The 20157-nt window shown below is 32.8% G+C and overlaps 2 protein-coding genes across 2 annotated transcripts; one reads left to right on the top strand and one right to left on the bottom strand.

Moving 5' to 3' along the window:
- Positions 1-222: 222 nt before the first annotated feature.
- MS3_00007291 (uncharacterized protein) lies at positions 223-767 on the top strand (the record flags this gene model as incomplete). The annotated part of the gene is made up of 1 exon (XM_012941768.2): positions 223-767. The coding sequence occupies exon 1, from the start codon at positions 267-269 to the stop codon at positions 765-767; it is 501 nt and encodes a 166-aa protein (XP_012797222.1). The 5' UTR covers positions 223-266.
- Positions 768-11080: 10313 nt separating this feature from the next.
- On the bottom strand, positions 11081-11776 carry MS3_00007290 (uncharacterized protein; the record flags this gene model as incomplete). The annotated part of the gene is made up of 1 exon (XM_012941767.2): positions 11081-11776. One exon carries the CDS (start codon positions 11774-11776, stop codon positions 11276-11278), a length of 501 nt encoding a protein of 166 aa, XP_012797221.1. The 3' UTR covers positions 11081-11275.
- Positions 11777-20157: the final 8381 nt, after the last annotated feature.

Raw genomic sequence — 20157 nt, 5'->3', positions numbered from 1 at the left:
AGCCAAATGGCCATAAAATGATCACTTCCCGATGTTTTTACAAGCCAATGGTCTATTTATACTACAATCATTTCATTAAAAAAGAAGTTTCTAATTGATTAACTCCATTGAGTAATTTCCAAAATGAAAAATGTTTCCTCCAATCAAAATGTTGCAACAATGTCAACCAATCAAATCAAAGCAATTACAATTATATAAGCACAATAAAGTAGCCATAAAATCACGCACAAATTATTTCTAATAAAGAAATCTATTTTATTATCAATATGCCTGGACTCATTTCAACTGAAGAAAGTAAAGTTATAAGAAAAATATTAATTCCAATTTATGAAAGTTCTGAAGCTCATAAAGCAATATTATGGTATGTTAATAATCTGAAACTTCCTGGTGATTTGATTATTTTCTTACATGTTATTGAACCTATTCTACCATCTGCTTTATCTGGACTATCAAGTCAATATGAAACATTGCCATATAATGACAAATATCATGTATCTGAAAAAATAATGAATAAAGCTAAATTATTATGTCAAGAACTTGTACATGAAGCAAATATATATGGTATCAAATCGGAAGCAATGATACAAATTGATACAAAACCAGGTCCAGCTATAATTAAAATGATTAATGAACAACATATTGATAATATTATTATGCTTAAACGTAGTTTAAGTTTTATTAAACGGGCAATTACTGGAAGTGTTAGTTCATATGTATTACATCATTCTAATATACCAGTTACTATTCTATCATCAATGAATAATTAAAATTTATTAAAGATAACAAAACTATCAACCTCTTTTTTCAAAAAAAAATAATAAAACGCATTTTCAGTATTGTACGTATATACATATATGGAAAGAGATAATAGTACCACATAGTTCATTCAAAGAAATATTGAAATTGGACAATGAACAATGAAAGCACTTTATTTAAACAATGAAATGATCAACGCCCCCCCTCCTTTTTTGTTTTTGTTTTTTTCTGATTTATTCTACTATACATCATTTTCATTTTACGTTGTTGTCCAAAGATAAATAAATATTTTTATTTATTAAAATATGAATGATGTTGTTTTGTTTTGTTTTTCTTATTAGAATTGACTTGATCCCATTTAAGTTTTTGATTGAGATCGTGTACCGATTGATGTTAGACTGTCATTGAAGACCTGGAAGCATTGTTTCGTCCTATTGTGGGAATACTTGGCATTGCACATCCACAGACCCGTTCGCAGGATTCGAACCTAGGGCCTTCAGTCTCGCACGCGAATGCTTAACCTCTAAACCACTGAGTCGGCATCCACTGGTGTTTATGTCTAACCTTAAGAAATCCATGAAATTCCTTCCAGGTTTTCAATGGTGGTCTAACATCAATCGGTTCACGATCTCAATCAAAAACTTAGTAATCTTCACAACCCTATACTGACCATTTAAATTTGTGAGAGAGAGATATATATGAGAATATTGTCATAGAGTCGTACTAAAAAAGGAATCGATCAAACTAATCTCTTGTAAGGATAATAACATAAATGAACTTATTAAAGTGGAAAATTCTCATAGTGAGATCATATAGTGAAAAGAAAAACAAAATGTTCAGATCGTAAAACTTTATGTAATCTTAGAATATTGAAAGGATTATCTATTTAATTTATATAGGAAGGGGTTTTGTGGAGATTGTAGTAATTTTCGTTTCGTCCTGAGGAGTCCCACAATAGGACGAAACAGCTGTCCAGTGCTTCCAGGTTTTCCGTGATGGTCTAGCTTCAATTGACCCATGATCTCAGCTATTTTAATTTATATAAGTTATGAATAATATGAGCAGCTCTGATAATTGATACACATTTCAATGATTATTGACATAAGCTACTAGATTTCATTGAAATAGAGATGAGGTATTTGTTATTTCTTAATAATATTAGATAACCAACTATTCACAATGCTGGTAATGGTAGTAGTAATAATAAGGATATTGGTAGTACTAGTAGTATTATTGTTGCTACTATTAGGAGTGGTAGTAATAGTAGTATGATGTATGCTACTGATGTCGACTAATATAAATAGTATGTATCGTCAATCGAAAGTAGAATGTCTGGCGGCAAAAGGTTAAGAAAATCGTAAAGAAGAGAATGAGAACAGAAAGTAACTGGTATGAGAACGGAGGAACAACAAAGCATGAGATAATAGATGTATAGTTTGCAAATGAAGTATTGAATGTATGGTTCACATATTTTACCAAGAGATCCTATAATTTTGTATTCAAGTGCATTTAATCGTCTTCGCCTGTGTTCTCGTTCATTACAATAGTAATACTAATGCTAACAGTGATAGTAATTCTACTATTAATAGTAGTATTATTAAAAATTCACTTAGTATTGTTTTACTTATATCTTCCCATTGTTACTTAAGACTGTAATTGATTAGTCTCATGTTGGCATATGTGCATCCTATGCGGATTGCCTCAATATAACCATAAGTCACAAGCTTTTTAAAAAGCTGAAAGATCATCAGAACTTGTAAAAATCTACAATGAATTCCACATAACATTCTTATCTGTAAAAATTTGAATTTAATACATTCTTAATTTTACTTTGATTAGTTGAACTTCTCATTTTATCATGCGATATGATAGAAAAACTTTTTCTGAAATCATTTGATCTTTAACGATCAACTACCATATCATACCATAAATGACCTCAATATTTAAAACTTAAAAGAATAATAGTAGTTAGTTAGTATTAAACTAGTATGTCGTGTTAATTAATACAGAATACTGTAAATCAGTTTATTGATTATTAGGTAAATATCACGTAGATGAAATATAATAAAAATTATGCAATTATCCATTTATTGTAATGGTTATTTAATTCATGGACTTAAACAACAATAAAACTAAAATTATTGTTGGTCAGTTAAGTATCAGAAGGAATTTTGTAGAGATTATAGTAATTTCAACAGTTGAAATCATAAGTCAGTTGAAGCTAAACCATCGTGGAAAACCTGGATGCACTAGACGGCCGCTTCGTCCTATCGTGGGACCTCTCAGCAGCGTGCATCCACTACTCCGTCTCGCGAGATTCGAACCCAGGACCTATCAGTCCCGCGCCAGGCGCTTAATCAACTAGACCACTGAGCCGACATTAACACCGTTGGATGCCAGAGGGGTCAGTGGTTTAGTTGTTTAAGCGCCTGGCGCGAGACTGATAGATCCTGGGTTTGAATCCCGCTAGGAGGGATCGTGGATACGCACTGCTGAGGAGTCCCACAGTAGGACGAAATGGCCGTCCAGTGCTTCCAGGTTTTCCATGGTGGTCTAGCTTCAATTGACTCATGATCTCAACTGTTGAGATCAATTAAGTCTTAAACAGATTCTTACTTCCTTACATAAATTATGTATATTCTATGCTTTGTAATGAACTCTTTTATGCATTCAGAACTACATATAAGATAGGACTTAGGAACTTTATACCTCAGGGTGTGTGCATTACCTTAAGGCCATTGATATGTAGTTCAACGATTCACATTTCGATGTCCATTCAATTGCCCATCATTGATGTGTTACCTAGCATTTCAAAGATAAACCTGTTATTGTAGGGAATAAAATATATAAGTTCAGTCTCTTGCATGACTTTTCAAAGATTTATCTCTTACCTGTGGGGCTCAAATGTTGACTTACAATACTAATGAAATAGTTCTGTTTGGTTAAGACGTTGATAAAATGCAGAGTTTTCTGACCACCTGAATCAAAAATCCAAGAATGTTTGGGATGTGGTTCTCTATCTTCAAATACAAGATGTTACATCAGGATTGGTTTGCGTCATCGCCTAAGTTAATGATAGAGAGTGAAGTAGTTGAATGCGTCGACCTCTTCACTTATCTTGAGAGTATTATCAGTCCGAATTGTTTAGTGTCTGAAAAATCTTCCGACCTCAGTGCAAGTTTATTATGCAACAGTTTTGCTCTGTCCGATATTATAGATGAGAAATATGACAATCAGGGATATAGGATATTCGTAGGTTATTTTCGTTCGATGATGGGTGTTTTTCAAGCACTACTCGTATATTTTGATATCACGAAGTAAGCAATTTCGGGGTTAAGAATAGAGTACTCGGTGAAGATGGGAAATCGATTGATGGGGTAGTAAATCTCCATCAACTGAGTTGGTTGGGACATGTATTACGTGTCCTCAACCACCATCTACCTCGGCAGACGAATTCTTCTAATGTAGGAGTAGACTGGTAGGACATCAAGGGTAGCTAATTCACAACATGTAACCAGTCCGTGAAGATAGTGACAGTTGTACCAGATTGTTGGAGTCCCCGTGATTACAGTAACCAGTGGTTAGAGACTTTGGATGAAACGTCTCGAATTCGCTTGCGATGGCTCAAGTGCATACGTTTTTTGCCTTCCCCAAAATCAAAGCCTATGAATTCTTCATAACTATCATTGGTGTTTTTATTTCATTAATCTGTAAATCCTAGATTCGTATGCTCGATACCTAATCTATTCTAGTACCACTAATATTGTTGCAATCTTATAACATTTCTCCTGCAATTAATTTCGATTACGGGTAATTATTGTCAAGTCCGTCAATTAAATTATTTGACAGGCAATGTTATCTGAGCAGTAACCATTCATCCATCTATTTGCATTATTATGATCAATATCATGTATGCATGATCATGTATACTTGGTCACATGTCACAACCTACACACATATCTCTCACCAACTCAGATGTTAGTCACTTAAATATCGCTCGATGAATCATTCTCTTCTCCATATATGTATGTATGTGCTTGAATCTTATTAATTGATTTGCTTCGCTTCTCTTCGATTCGATTGGATTCGATTAGACCCAGAATCTGTTTCTGTATTCGCTTGTTCACATGCCTCAGCCTCTCTGTTTAAATTCTCTTGATATGCTTGTAACTTTATTATCTATGCTATCCAATAATAAACTGTAATCACCACTTCGTATTACCTTCTGAATTCATATACACCATTGGGATTTATTTAATAACTGTTATCAAAGTAGGTGATTGATAAACGGAGCCGAAGGAATTATTTCGAAGCCAAGCCACTACAACCTCTATTATTGTGGGATTTGGCTTGACAACTTGACTTTTGTGTGTTAATGGGTTATGGCAACTTGAACCGGTGTACACATGTATCAAGTTGTAAGTTGTGATTGATCGATTGACTGACTGACTGGTATTCTGGAAGGATGATTTAGTCAAAAATGAATCTTATGAGCTAGTTGGTTTTTATCGTGAAGAGTTGAATGCCCCTTTATATAACAGCATCAGTACAAAATTCAGACATCAGTAACGTTTGCAAATTCCTCTGCATGTTACTAACCGCTTTTTTGGTGGATAATAAGTTTAATTCGTTATCACTTGTTTTGTCATTGTCTGCACACTTATTTGATTATTTTTCACCTTGACTTGGTTTTTGATCTTTATTTTATTGATTGATTGATAAGCTGAAACTATTTTTACATGTTTATTGATTGCGGAATGACTTCTGTTTCAAGCTTCTAAACATTTTCGAATCTTCTTGGTGTTACCTCTGTCCAATAATTCAACGTTATCCCTGTCAGACATGTGTTCACAATGGTGTACATACCTACTAATACTAAGCCTATGTTCAGCGATTCCTGTTTTCGATTTCTAACAAACTGATATTTCAACATACAACACACAAAGTAGCTACAAAGCAATTAGACTAATCGCATTCGATCATCATTGAATCACTACACAATGATAAGATTAGTTAGTACTTAGTGATTAGCTAATTGTTATATTCTCAATTTTCTTTACAAATATGATACAATTAGATTTACTTTTATTCTTTAGAATTCAACTAACTGATAGTTTCAACTAGTAAGTAGAATCTCAATCATGTATTATCATAAAAGTAAGTAGGAATTAAAGAAGATATCCTATGATGATTTATGCTTAATATTAACAGTTGAGTAGGTTAACTTTAAAAAATCAACATACCACATAAAAACACTAAACAGCTTAGATTACTTACTTACTTACTAACGCCTGTTACTCCCATTGCAGCATAGGCCGCTGACCAGCATTCACCAAACCATTCTGTCCTGAGCTTTTCTTTCTAGTTCTATCCAATTATTATTCATTTTTCTCATGTCTGTCTCTATTTGTCGGTGTAATCTGTTCATTGGTCTTCCTCTTCTCCTTCGGCTTCGAGAGATCCAGATGAGGGCTTGTCTTGTGGCGCATTTGGCAACAGCTTAGATAACTTAATTAAAATTGTGAACATAAATTAGTTCTTTAAGAATAAATTATTTTTTACTGTAGGATATTCAAAACAAATGACAAGTCATTAAAATATCAAAAGGTCATTTTAAAGCTGACAATCTTTGGTGAAATATTTGATCAAGGCACTGTAATTTCAATTTCAAATTATATGTACATATTCCTGGGTAATGAGAATAATTTATTTGGAAACAAAACTTATTATATATGCATAATTATTTTCAATAATTGAATTCATGAGTCGGTCTATGCTAAACCATCATTGAAAATCTGAAAGCACTGAAGAGTTGTTCCGTCCTAGTATGGGACTCCTCAGCAGTGCGCATCCGTGATCTCGTATGTGAGGCACGAACTCAAGACCTTCGGTTTCGAGTGCGAACGCTTAACCCCTAGACCACTGAGCCTACACCCAATAGTGTTAATATTTAACTTCAATAGTTTCATGATTTTGAGCAACCATTGTCTGAGGTGGGTTCCTGCCAATTGCTGATAGAATCCTATCAATCAAGTTACAATGTAGCCACTAATCTGAATAACTTAGAGTCTCTCGTAAGACTGAGAGTTCTGGGTTTGATTCCCGGATACCTGGTCATGTACTCCCAACATTCAGGAGTCCTATACTATGAAAAAACAATTATCCAGTCTTTTAGGTTTTCAATGTTGGTCTAAAATCAGTTCATGATCGAATCTATGGAAATCTCATTAATAGCTATAAATAAACTAACTAGCATTAAATGTATTAAGAATTATTAAATTAGTATCAGAAGAGGTTTTGTTGAGATTGTAGTAATTTCAACAGTTAAGATCATGAGTCCATTGAAGCTAAACCACCATGGAAAACCTGAAAGCACTGGACGGCCGTTTCGTCCTAGTGCGAGACTGATAGGTCCTGGGTTCGAATTCCGCGAGACGGAGTCGTGGATGCGTACTGCTGAGGAGTCCCACAGTAGGACGAAATAGCCGTCCAGTGCTTCCAGGTTTTCTATGGTGGTCTAGCTTCAATTGACTCATGATCTCAACTGTTGAAATTTTTAAATTATTGAAGGCAGCAGAGTGTTTGATAATACTACTGTTGTACTTTGAAAATCCTCCCCAATTTCCCACTCAACTAAACCTAGAACCTAAAGATCCTATTGAGAACATAATTTAATAACCATAATTATTTAATATCTGAATATTTTATTCTTTCATTATATTCAGATGATTCAAATTCCATATGGATCTCCAATAATTTACCATTTTTTTGTATGACAACAAACTAGATGTAAATTTGTATGGTGATTATTTTATTTAAACTCAATGAAAGGAAATATACAATATGAATACAATTTCATTACATATATGTCACACGTATTAATTTACGTGTTAAAAGTACAACATGAATAAATAAAGAATCACACTTCTTTTTAATTTTACCATTTAACTTAAAATTCAATAAAAAAATTTCTATTGTATATCGATATATTTCCATGACATTTGTTAGTAGTATTATACACTTTATATAAAGAACAAAATTGTTTATGAGCAAAATGGTTATTGGCTAGCAGTAGAAGCCAAGAGATGCATTTTATAATATTTGAGACTTGTCAGCTGGATGTATTTGCATCTAAGAGTCGATGTTCACTCTTGGACTCGAACTCAGTACCGTCCGCTTCGAACGCCATCATATTAACCACTTAACTAATAAGTCTTGATGGCCACCACTTGTACAATGGAGAAGATATAAGTAGGCAAGACCAAGTGAAAATTGTTTATATTTGATATTTCATTAAAACAGTATACTATTAGCCATATGATTATTATATACTTTGATAAATGTCGTAATATCGAATGAATTCACCAAACTAATCTACATTTAATAGTTATATAATTAGATATCTAAGTTATCTTTGAATTTATCTAATAAGATAAATTCATTGACAACTGATGAATAAGAGATCAATTGTGCAACGAAATACATAGTCTATCTAGTAAAAAAAAACCGCAAACAAGACATATAGACACTTATTTCATAGAACTTGTTAAACATTAACCTGATTCCCATCAAATTATGTTCACATTTTAGCACTTTTCCATCTATTTGTTTATTGTTCAAAGCATCACTGAAAGTCTACAGGAGTTAGAGTAATGTATTTAACGTCAATTCTGTAGTTCCTATGACCAATCCTTGATTAGGTTATGGATTTACTGTATTTCAAAATCTTGTACTAGACTGAAATGACTATCAAGTACTCACTGTTCGTCATGATTGTCAGTCCATGATGTAACACATATTCAAACAATCGTGTTTCTTATATCTAAGTAGTGAAGTTAAATAAATTATCTTTATCATATCAAGTAGTGAAGCTGAATGACAAACGATCGGATTCACGAGTAGACAACAGTTTTCTCAATACTACAAATGAGCATTATTGATGAATGTCAAATAACACGAAAACTAAATTCAGGATTTTCCTAGTATCTACCTCTCACAAACTAATCATCGTTGTTTGTATTTACACCGATCAACACACAATTTATTTAAAGCAATGAATCAAGCACAGATGACTGGTCAGTGTATGAGTGGGTGTCAACATGAAATAGTATGTGAAAGTGATGAAATTAGAAATGAAACGATAAAACTTCCGATATGATGAATATGAAACATCATATATTGAAACTATTCATCAACTCATTATATGAGGTTGTGAATTCCAACAAATAGTTATCTAATATCAATCTAAGTTCAACACACCTTCCCACACATAGATTTTCTGACTTAAGACTAAGTGAATCAATTGAGTGAAATGCATAATAGTTGAAAATGAAATCACACATCAGATCATATCAGAAAATATTTGATGAGTGTATACATATGATCGTCAGGGTTTTGGTAGAAACATGTAGACAGATGATTTTGTCAAACTCTAATGCTTCAAGATTCAAGTATTATGTTCTAGTTTCTTCTTCAATCTTAATCCGAAAACCATTTTACTAGCAAGTTCTAAGTAGAAGAAGATAAGATTTTCCTCATAATGTTACTTGTAGGCATTAAAAATGTCCGTTGTATGTTGTATAATGGTAATTTATGATTAGGATTTTCTGACAGGCTGAGAATATGAACTTTCTGAGTACATGATAGGAATTATGTTTTCTTTCATATTTTAACTTATTTTTGATTGAGTGACATCAATTGGATAAGAGTTGAATGTCTAAAATTAATGCACAACCATTTCAGTGAAGTTTGAAACTATGCAGCAGTAGGAACTCATAATTCAGACAGAAGTCGAACATAATGCTCTCAAGGTTTTGTCACAAGCAGTTCATCACTCGAAATGATTTTTTTTCTACACGTTTATCAAGTCATTTACCTGATATAAATTCATGTGATTGACTTAACTCCGCATTGTTAGTTTAAGTGTTAATGATACTATCCGATTTCTGAAATGAAAGTAGGTGGTTCGTTGTTCGAACCAGTTATTTACAAGCTAAAGGTCAAACTCCTTTACCTTTAAACCATTAAGGAGTTGTAATCTATTTTTTAATTCTCAATTTCATTCAATTTCACAACTCAATTCTATCACTATCAATTGAATTGGTAGGTAATTACTTTATATACGTAAATACCATCAATTACTATTTCTCAATAGAAGTACTAGAAGCTAGTGACCGATGGTCACATTTCGGATGGTCAATCTAAAACCTGGTATTCGTTCATGAATTCAGTGACTTTTAATCCGAGCCATGTTGGTAGGTCCAGACTACATGGCTTGGGTTCATGAACTAGCCACAATAAGTGGTTGGAAACAGATAGATCTACTCTTTATTTTCTTTCACCTCTTTAATTTCATTATTTCTTCATGAATATTTTCTTATCCAGCCTTCTTCAATCATACTCTCAATGCTTAGTCTTTCTTTCGCTATATTACTGGTGCTACATTTATACCGACTTCTTTACTTATCCATGTTCTTAGTTTCATCTCGTAATGGCGACACGATGTGATAAGTTGCGTTGACGTGAATCTTTTATAGTCTCTATATTGATTTCGACTGACTGACTGAGTGAGTGACCAACATTGATTTGTTATACGATTACTGATTTCTGTAATTCACTTTCATTTTTACCAATCTTGAAGTAACAATATTTTAGGTTCAAACGAATTATTCAATTGTTGTACATTAATGCTAGAGAATACTATCATTCAATCATTTCATTTGGTAAACTGTGCAAATCAATAACGACAAATTTTGTGGAAGGCTGTTCTCTGAAACGTTAATCCTATCATCATTATTTTATAATGTAGCCTATTCTAGCGTAATATTATTGAATTATGTCTCCTTATAGAAAGAAACCATTTGCTATCTGTTTAATTTAATAGTAACAGTTCTATTTATTAAGTTAAAATTATCTTTCAAATGGTATACAGATAATAGTTCTTTCCTCATAGGTATACAAGATGATGGAGATTTAAACAACTTATACCTTTCAGATATTTAATTACAGTTAGAGATCATTTACTTATGTCAACTTAAACTTTCACATAATGATAAATAGAATCTAATGATGAGATGATGGAGAAGATTTGTAGCTCAGCACAAACTTCCGTCTGAAGTTTGTCGTTCAGAAGTAGGATGAAAGCTCTACGACCAAATCATTTAGCTCAGAGAACAAAACTCCATCAAAAGGATCTAATGATTATCTCAACCAAATATGATACATTTCATTCATCGTTAAGTCTTGTCGAATTCACATCTTACACACAAGTCAACTTAACCGAACCGACTGAATTTTTCGAAATATCTATTCAAAACAAGTCCAATTATCTTTAAATAAAATAATTTAATACAAAGTAAGTAATTCATTAACAGAAATATATAATAAGTAAAGTAATAAACGAATAAATACAATAAATTTGTCATTTTCTGTAGCGAAATGAAAAGCTTTATTATGGCCAATATTTACAGATGATGAGACAATTCAATCATCATATAATAATAGTGCGATTCATTTATTACTAACGATTTGATGGTGGTATTATAGATACTGGAATATTTGAATGATGCAATACATATGATGTAACATTTGGCGTAAAATTAAGCTTCCAAAATCCTGAACCACGTTTTGACATTACAACTGCATCAATCTTTCTTTCGTTTATTGTTTTAACTAATGCTGGACCAGGTTTATTGTCAATTTGAATAAGACCTTCAGATTTGATCCCATATTTAGTAGCTTTATGTACCATCTCTTGACATAGATATCTTGCACTTTTCAGGATTTCTTCTGGTACGTGAAATGATGAACCAGCTGGCATCGATTCACATTCATATGACAATGCAGATAACGCTGATGGTTGAATAGGATCAAGGACATGAACAAAAATAACCAAATCACCATCACGTTTCATATTTTCTTGATACCAATCTAATGCTTTCTTCGACTCATTGCTATTATCTAATGGAATCAACACCTTTCTTAATACTTTGGTAGTTTTTGGCGAATTGGATCCAGTCATTGTTAAGTTATTTTATTTGATTCAACAAAGTAGTTAGTTCTCTTCAATCTATGTTGTTTTCATTGTGTGCTCACATTGTTTATATACTTGAAAATGAAAATACTCATTGGCTAAAAAAAATGAGTTGAGTGGTATTTGGAAAGTATATGACTGGTCATTGTTCAGAATTAACTATCAAGGTCAAACAACACTTAAGATACTGTTTATAACAATGATTGGCATAAAATTAAATGTCTGAATGTTTGTTCATTAGTTCCTTTTTGGATTGGTTAATATTGTATTAGGTTTTTCTAACACAGCAATAGCTTCGTACAAAGTTATCAACAATCTTTTAACTTCAACCTTGAATAATAATGAAAACGTACCATTTATTTTTTTGTTTCAGTACTTTAGTAAGTTGTTGTAAAATCTTATAATTTAAAGATAAATCATTTCTCGGGTTCGAATCTCACGAGAGGGATCGTGAATACGCACTGATGAAGAGTCCCGTACTAGGACGAAACGGCCGTCCAGTGTTTCTAGGTTTTCTATGGTGATTTAACTTGGATTGATTCAGGAATTCAACTATTAACAATCTCCACAAAAACCCCTTTCTGATATTAACTTTAACTTGAATAGTCACTATAGTTAGATGTTATAAAATAGAGTTGATTTTATTACTTAGAAGAAATGTTCAGTATAAAGATGTTTATTCAATGAATTTGTGGTATGTTATTACAGTATTTCTAAACATAATTTATAGGAAATCTTTCTTACAGAGTTATATCACTTGTAAATAATAAAAACGTTAGTTCATGTTTCGTTGTTTTTGGATCAGTGGCAATACGATAAATGATAAAACTCAGGACATAAGGTTCTTGTATGATTTGTTCAGTTGATGAGCCAAAACTAAGTAAATTACGTATTATACTTTAACGATATTAGGATATAACACGATCCTAAATTAATGTCATTAACAAAATGACTAGTATTCTTTGAATATAATTGACTTAATATTACTTCAGAGTTATCTGTGTGAACTTTAGAAATATTTTCAGAAATATATTCATTAAGAAATAAAATCAAAGATGACAATTATTGGGCTTTATCTTGATGTAACAATGGCAATGTGAATATTATTTTGGACCTATATGAGATCGTAAATGGTTCAACATTGGTTGAATTTCAGATGTAGATTCAATGCTTTCCAAATGTACTGTGGTTCTTGAATGGTTCTTCATACTAGATCGGTGCATGTGGTGAACCTGATCTTCAAATTAAACCAAATCTTCATTTTTTAAAAATACTGAAGAAAATAATATTATTATTATTCTCAGAACAAGTCTCCAAACAGACTTCCGATTCCCAACGAGTTCTGGATTGCACACTTCATACCCTAAATAAAATGATTTATGTTATTTTGTATGCAAATTGTGTTCATAGACTCCTAGAATACTGCACTTCCATTCTTGGAAGCGTTGACAAAAAGGGTAAACTTTAATTAGAGTCCGTTCAGTAGCGATTCATACTTCGTCATCTTGGAGATAATTGCACCTTAAACTATAAATCTAGTTGTAATAAGCTAGAACTCCATCCTTTATAGAGATGAAGACTCGAATGAAATTTAATATTTTTCTTAAAAATACTTATTAAACCATCATTTACATTAACTAATGAAATCTCATTCTAAAACACCCAGTTATAGCATCCGTAGCACTTTATTGATCGGTTGAACAATCTCATTTTATATCTTTTCACTACATGAATTAGTTTTTAGCAAGTTTTTCAAAATCTGAAATGGTTTGCCATAATCAGGATGTCGAATATAATCATTAGCATCAATTATTTGTTGCATCTAAACTTACGTCACCTCTAAAACTACCTTAAATGTTCTTAGAAATCTTAATCTATCCCATTCTACTACTGAAATTATAGGGAAGTCAAAAGTCTAATCATTGTTATCACTGGGTGAACTCATTAAACTACTTTTTGTTCAGATAGTTTACATTTTTCCCGTTCCTAATGAGTTAGGTTAAATTAAATAACATCTAACCAATTCAGTATATTATAGAATAACATAGCATACACACAATGTCAAAACTGTCCTAGTAATTTCCACAGTTCGTATTATTTACTCTCTGTTTTGTAATACTTATATAATTGTAGATTACCGTAATTACATGTGAAAGATAAAACGGATAAATATGGATATATTATGTGTAAATCAGTAATACATCATACTCCTTCAACACAGATTTTACCGAGCAGTGGAATTCACTCAGTGAATTTTTATTTCTAACTCAGAATCATCAATTCCATTCATCTTCATTACAACATTCATTTTCACATTGAAATGCAAAATCAATCATATTGACTTATAACACTACCAACAATTTATCTACTCAACTATTGAATCCATATTGACATCAACTTGTCAAATGACAATAACCTGATTATGTGTCAAAAACAAAACAAAACAAAACATTCAGTCAGCCAGTCAAGTGTAACGTTGAATCTGACACATATATACACCAGTTCGAGTCTACACACAACATCAGTGATAGGTCTTGCGGATTGAACGCTATATTCATCTCCTAAGCTAAAGTGTAACCCCGAAGCTGGAACTATACAGAGAGCTGAACACGAGAGAGAAGACTCAAAGTATGCGAGAAGTAGTTTACTCCAAGGTTCATCTCAATGCAGAAAATACAGGGTTTTTATAATATTCAAAATGTCCTTGGGTTGCTAGAAGACTCTAGAATGCTACTAAACATAGCAGCAGTGTAGCAACCAGCCAATCAGAACCTCTACATGTGACGTTCCGCTTCCTTGATATTTTTGGCAAAAACTTCAAGTGAACGCTGATTGGACGAAACGCATCTTGGTGATTTCTGATGCTTGCTTCTCTTTTGCAAGCAATTTTCTGGATCACTCGAACAATTAGTACACCGATTCTACCACAATCCATCTATTCCAAAACAATCTATGACAAATTGATTATACAGATAAAATACACTCAACATATACATACACCTACAAAGATTACACAAAATTCAATCTGAATATCAACAACACAATTATTCAGACAATCCATGATATCGATAACATAGAAGATCACAGTGTGAAACTACAAATAAGTGTATAATATAAATAGAATCTATGTGACGGAGTGAGTGACATCATCTAGATGAATCACAACAACAGTAACAATTCAGTAGTTTCCACATCATTCTCTTCCAAGTCATCCTTCAGTTTGAACACACAACATTCAGTTTTCGGTGTTAATAAGACATTCACTAATTCACTGAATCCGAATACAACCACCCACAATTTCAAAGCCAGTGTATTTACAACATTGCACAACATCCACATACTGACATTAAATGATAAGAAGTGGTGAGAACTTACCGGAATTTTAGCAAACGATTCTCGAATTTAGTCACTACTGAGTAAACGATTATTAATTTCATTATTAATGTTTAGTTTCAGAGTGATATGTATTACTTTGCATCAGTGATTTAGATAGTCTGGTTTCCGAAAGTCCTTGAGATAATTTAAGTATCAGAAAGGGATTTTTGTGGATATTATGGTAATTTAATAGTTGGTATCATGAGTCAATTGAGGCTAGACCACCATGGAAAACCTGTAAACACTGAACGGGCGTCTCGTCCTAGCATGGAACTCCTCAGCATTGCGCATCCATCATCTCTTTTCATGGGATTCGAACGCAGGACATGTCGCTGTTGCGTGCAAACGCTTGACCTCTAGACCACCGAGCAGGCCGGTATCCAATGGTGTTTTTGCCTGACTTCAACCAATCCACGACAGTGAATTCCGTGGGTTCGAATCCTGCGAGCGAGTCATGGATGAACACTGCTGAGGAGTCCCACATTAGGAAGAAACGGCCGTCCAACGCATCCATTTTTTCAATGGTGGCCTAACATCAATCACTTCATGATCTCAATCGAAAACTTAACAATTTTCATAACACAATACTGGTAAGCATATTTATTAAAAATTATGATTATTTATTCATGAATCTGTGTTTTCATTTCATCCAAAGACATTTAGTGGAATTTTAAATCAAATTTGTTCTTGATTTTTAACAACTACAAATTACAAACCATTACAAATAATTATAGTTAAAAACACACAGTTCATTAATCAATGAGCAATGGTCGATATCATGTTTGTCTAGTCTTTTGGTTCTCATTAGATTTAACTACGTAATGTCTCAATGTAGTAACGCGATGCAGAGTTAAATTGCCTCGTTGTCACATTACACCACTATAGACAGAATTCTGTCGGCTCTCAAAAATAGACAAACTTGACACTTATCATTATTTAATGCTCACTAAGGTATCGATTACCCTAAATTTGCTGATTCATCTTGCTAACGAGTGTCAAATAATATGAAGCTTCAATGTAGAGTTTTCACCTAACTATCTTAAATATTTGGATTATTGAATATCATACTCCTTAAACATTTTGATTGATATTGTAACATAGTATTTTAACAAATAATAAGCTGAAATTTGTAGGATTAACCACCAGGGTTGACCTTTAGTTTAAATATCGACAACTAGTTGAAGAATTGTAAATAAAATTAAACACATACCATAGATTCCATTGCTATTTACTGTTCAATTTAACCTTATTTATACATACGTGTAATTTCTTTTATGATATCTTACTTTTAAACAGATCATTATTTAATATATTACAAATATATATGAATAGATTATAGTGGAGATACGCTTGGATAAGAAAACAATTCAGTTTCTTTATAAAAAAAGACAATTCTTAACTATTAAGTGTAGAAGTACATCAGTGTGATTATTTTTAGTTCTTAAATTTACTTTTAAAGTTCAATTTCTTCTACTATTCAGTCAGTCAGTCATATGTAACATGGAATGTAATAGATATATGTATCAACTCAAGTGGCCATACTAGATTAACACAATCATACCAAATAATATGGCAGGATTGTGGTGCTTACCAGTATAGGGTTATGGAGATTGTTAAGTTAGCTTCACTGGACATGGCTTCTCACCAGAACTCCGAGAGTTTTCTCACGAAGCTAATCACTAGTGAGCACATGGTAATTATCAGTATAGGGGTTATGGAGATTGTTAAGTTTTGATTGTGATCATGAGAAGCCATGACCAGTGGAGCTAATCCATGTCGGGTAGAAACAAGTGTCTACTTCAGTACAGTGGAAGATGATGATGCGCAATGCTGAGGAGTTCCATGCTAGGACGAGACGCCCGTCCAGTGTTTACAGGTTTTCCATGGTGGTCTAGCTTCAATTGACTCATGATAACAACTATTAAATTACTATAATATCCACAAAAATCCCTTTCTGATACTTAAATTATCTCAAGGACTTTCGGAAACCAGACTATCTAAATCACTGATGCAAAGTAATACATATCACTCTGAAACTAAACATTAATAATGAAATTAATAATCGTTTACTCAGTAGTGACTAAATTCGAGAATCGTTTGCTAAAATTCCGGTAAGTTCTCACCACTTCTTATCATTTAATGTCAGTATGTGGATGTTGTGCAATGTTGTAAATACACTGGCTTTGAAATTGTGGGTGGTTGTATTCGGATTCAGTGAATTAGTGAATGTCTTATTAACACCGAAAACTGAATGTTGTGTGTTCAAACTGAAGGATGACTTGGAAGAGAATGATGTGGAAACTACTGAATTGTTACTGTTGTTGTGATTCATCTAGATGATGTCACTCACTCCGTCACATAGATTCTATTTATATTATACACTTATTTGTAGTTTCACACTGTGATCTTCTATGTTATCGATATCATGGATTGTCTGAATAATTGTGTTGTTGATATTCAGATTGAATTTTGTGTAATCTTTGTAGGTGTATGTATATGTTGAGTGTATTTTATCTGTATAATCAATTTGTCATAGATTGTTTTGGAATAGATGGATTGTGGTAGAATCGGTGTACTAATTGTTCGAGTGATCCAGAAAATTGCTTGCAAAAGAGAAGCAAGCATCAGAAATCACCAAGATGCGTTTCGTCCAATCAGCGTTCACTTGAAGTTTTTGCCAAAAATATCAAGGAAGCGGAACGTCACATGTAGAGGTTCTGATTGGCTGGTTGCTACACTGCTGCTATGTTTAGTAGCATTCTAGAGTCTTCTAGCAACCCAAGGACATTTTGAATATTATAAAAACCCTGTATTTTCTGCATTGAGATGAACCTTGGAGTAAACTACTTCTCGCATACTTTGAGTCTTCTCTCTCGTGTTCAGCTCTCTGTATAGTTCCAGCTTCGGGGTTACACTTTAGCTTAGGAGATGAATATAGCGTTCAATCCGCAAGACCTATCACTGATGTTGTGTGTAGACTCGAACTGGTGTATATATGTGTCAGATTCAACGTTACACTTGACTGGCTGACTGAATGTTTTGTTTTGTTTTGTTTTTGACACATAATCAGGTTATTGTCATTTGACAAGTTGATGTCAATATGGATTCAATAGTTGAGTAGATAAATTGTTGGTAGTATTATAAGTCAATATGATTGATTTTGCATTTCAATGTGAAAATGAATGTTGTAATGAAGATGAATGGAATTGATGATTCTGAGTTAGAAATAAAAATTCACTGAGTGAATTGCACTATTAACCAATTTCATGTTTTTTTTTCTAAAATCGTGTGATCTTCTATATTATTTTAGTTACTAACCTATCTGATGTTACATTTTTTTGTGTTATTCTGTTTTTCAATTCAGCTTTTATCTAATTAACCTTATTAGTATTAAATATTTACAGTTTTCATTAATATTGTTATCATTATTATCATTAATAATAATAATAATAATAATATTAAAGATGAAGGCAACTTTTAGATAAAAGAAAAATCAGTTTCTATATCATCCTATAATTTTTAAGTCATTTACTTTACTATAGATAAGTGTATATATGACCAGTCTTTTAAAAATACAATAATAATAATAATAATAATATAACAGATTGAAATCATGAGTCAGTTGAAGCTAGACCACCATTGAAAACCTGGGAGCGCTAGACGACCGTTTCATCCTACTATAGGACTCTTCAGTAGTGCGCATCCACGATATTACCCCCCGCGAGATTCGAACCCAGGACTTATCGGTCTCTCACTCGAGCGCTTAACCATTAGACCACTGAGACGACTGACATCCAACGGTGTTAATGTCTAACTTCAATCAATCCACGAAATTGCACCACCGTACATTATTGTCTTCAGTTAGCTGATCTCACAACAGACCTGGTTGAACTCCACTGGTAACGGCTTCTCACTAGAACTTCGGGAGTTTTTCCTGAAATCTCCACAAAACCCATTCTGATAATAATAATATAAGTTTATATTTAATAACTATATGTGATATTTAAATATTTACTAATATATTTTCATTAGTTGCTAACTGATTGAAAAACTCTTATAACTTGTGACCTGCGATTAGAGGGCAGTGACTTATCGATCAGACTAATGACGCGTAAAACATGTGTGAACAGTCTCAGCCTCTGTGATATGAACCGTGTATTTTAAACATACTCAGTTTATATATCAACCAGACAGACCACAACGTACCATAAAATAGAAAATAACATTTGTACAATATTTGGCCAACGGGAAAATGACACGTTAAATAAATATTGACCAATAGGAAAATTATGCCATTTGAAGACTTAAAAGGATAATTTTTGGGATATTTTTCTGAATATCCCCCCAAAAAAACTAAAATTCGTTATTTACTTCTGAATAATATGATAATCAAAGTATGTTATCAGATACTACGTATAACTTAATTGATTGATTGTCCATTCACTTATGAACACTGCCATGTAACTTATGTCTTTTTTTAGTATTGTTCGAATTCTCTTGATCAAGTTGTCATGTGGTCAAGGACAAATTAAGTTAACAGTGAGAGTGTTGTTGTTTTGTTTTTCTTTTTTTTTCAGATACAAGGTGGGTGTTGGAGGTAGTTGATGAGAAATCTTGCTTCATCTAGGTTTCTTACCATTTGATACTTCTCAGTAAAGTATACGTGTAATCTTGAGAGAACTAAAGTTCGCTGGTTGATTTGATCCCATGTCATTCAGCTTTATATCTAGAGATGTTACCACTATTTGTTCTGTACCTGACCTCTTGTAGGTATAGGATGTATTTACGACTGACTGGTCACTGAGTAGGGACTAATGTCATTTATCTCAAGTCTTTCTTGTTGAAGGCATACCTTGTAGACGAGTGTCATTTAGCTTGAAACTTAGGTTTGGAGCTCCCTATCGATCGCCTTCAGTGACCTTAGACTATGTATCTTATGTTCTACGTGTAAAAGAGCAGTCAATAATATTCATCTGATCAAGTATAATTGATAA

This window comes from Schistosoma haematobium, chromosome 4 (genome assembly GCF_000699445.3).
Source record: "Schistosoma haematobium chromosome 4, whole genome shotgun sequence".
Taxonomy (NCBI): Eukaryota; Metazoa; Platyhelminthes; class Trematoda; order Strigeidida; family Schistosomatidae; genus Schistosoma; species Schistosoma haematobium.
The sequence above is the reverse complement of the archived record's forward strand: the minus strand, read 5'-3'. Positions and strand labels throughout refer to the sequence as shown.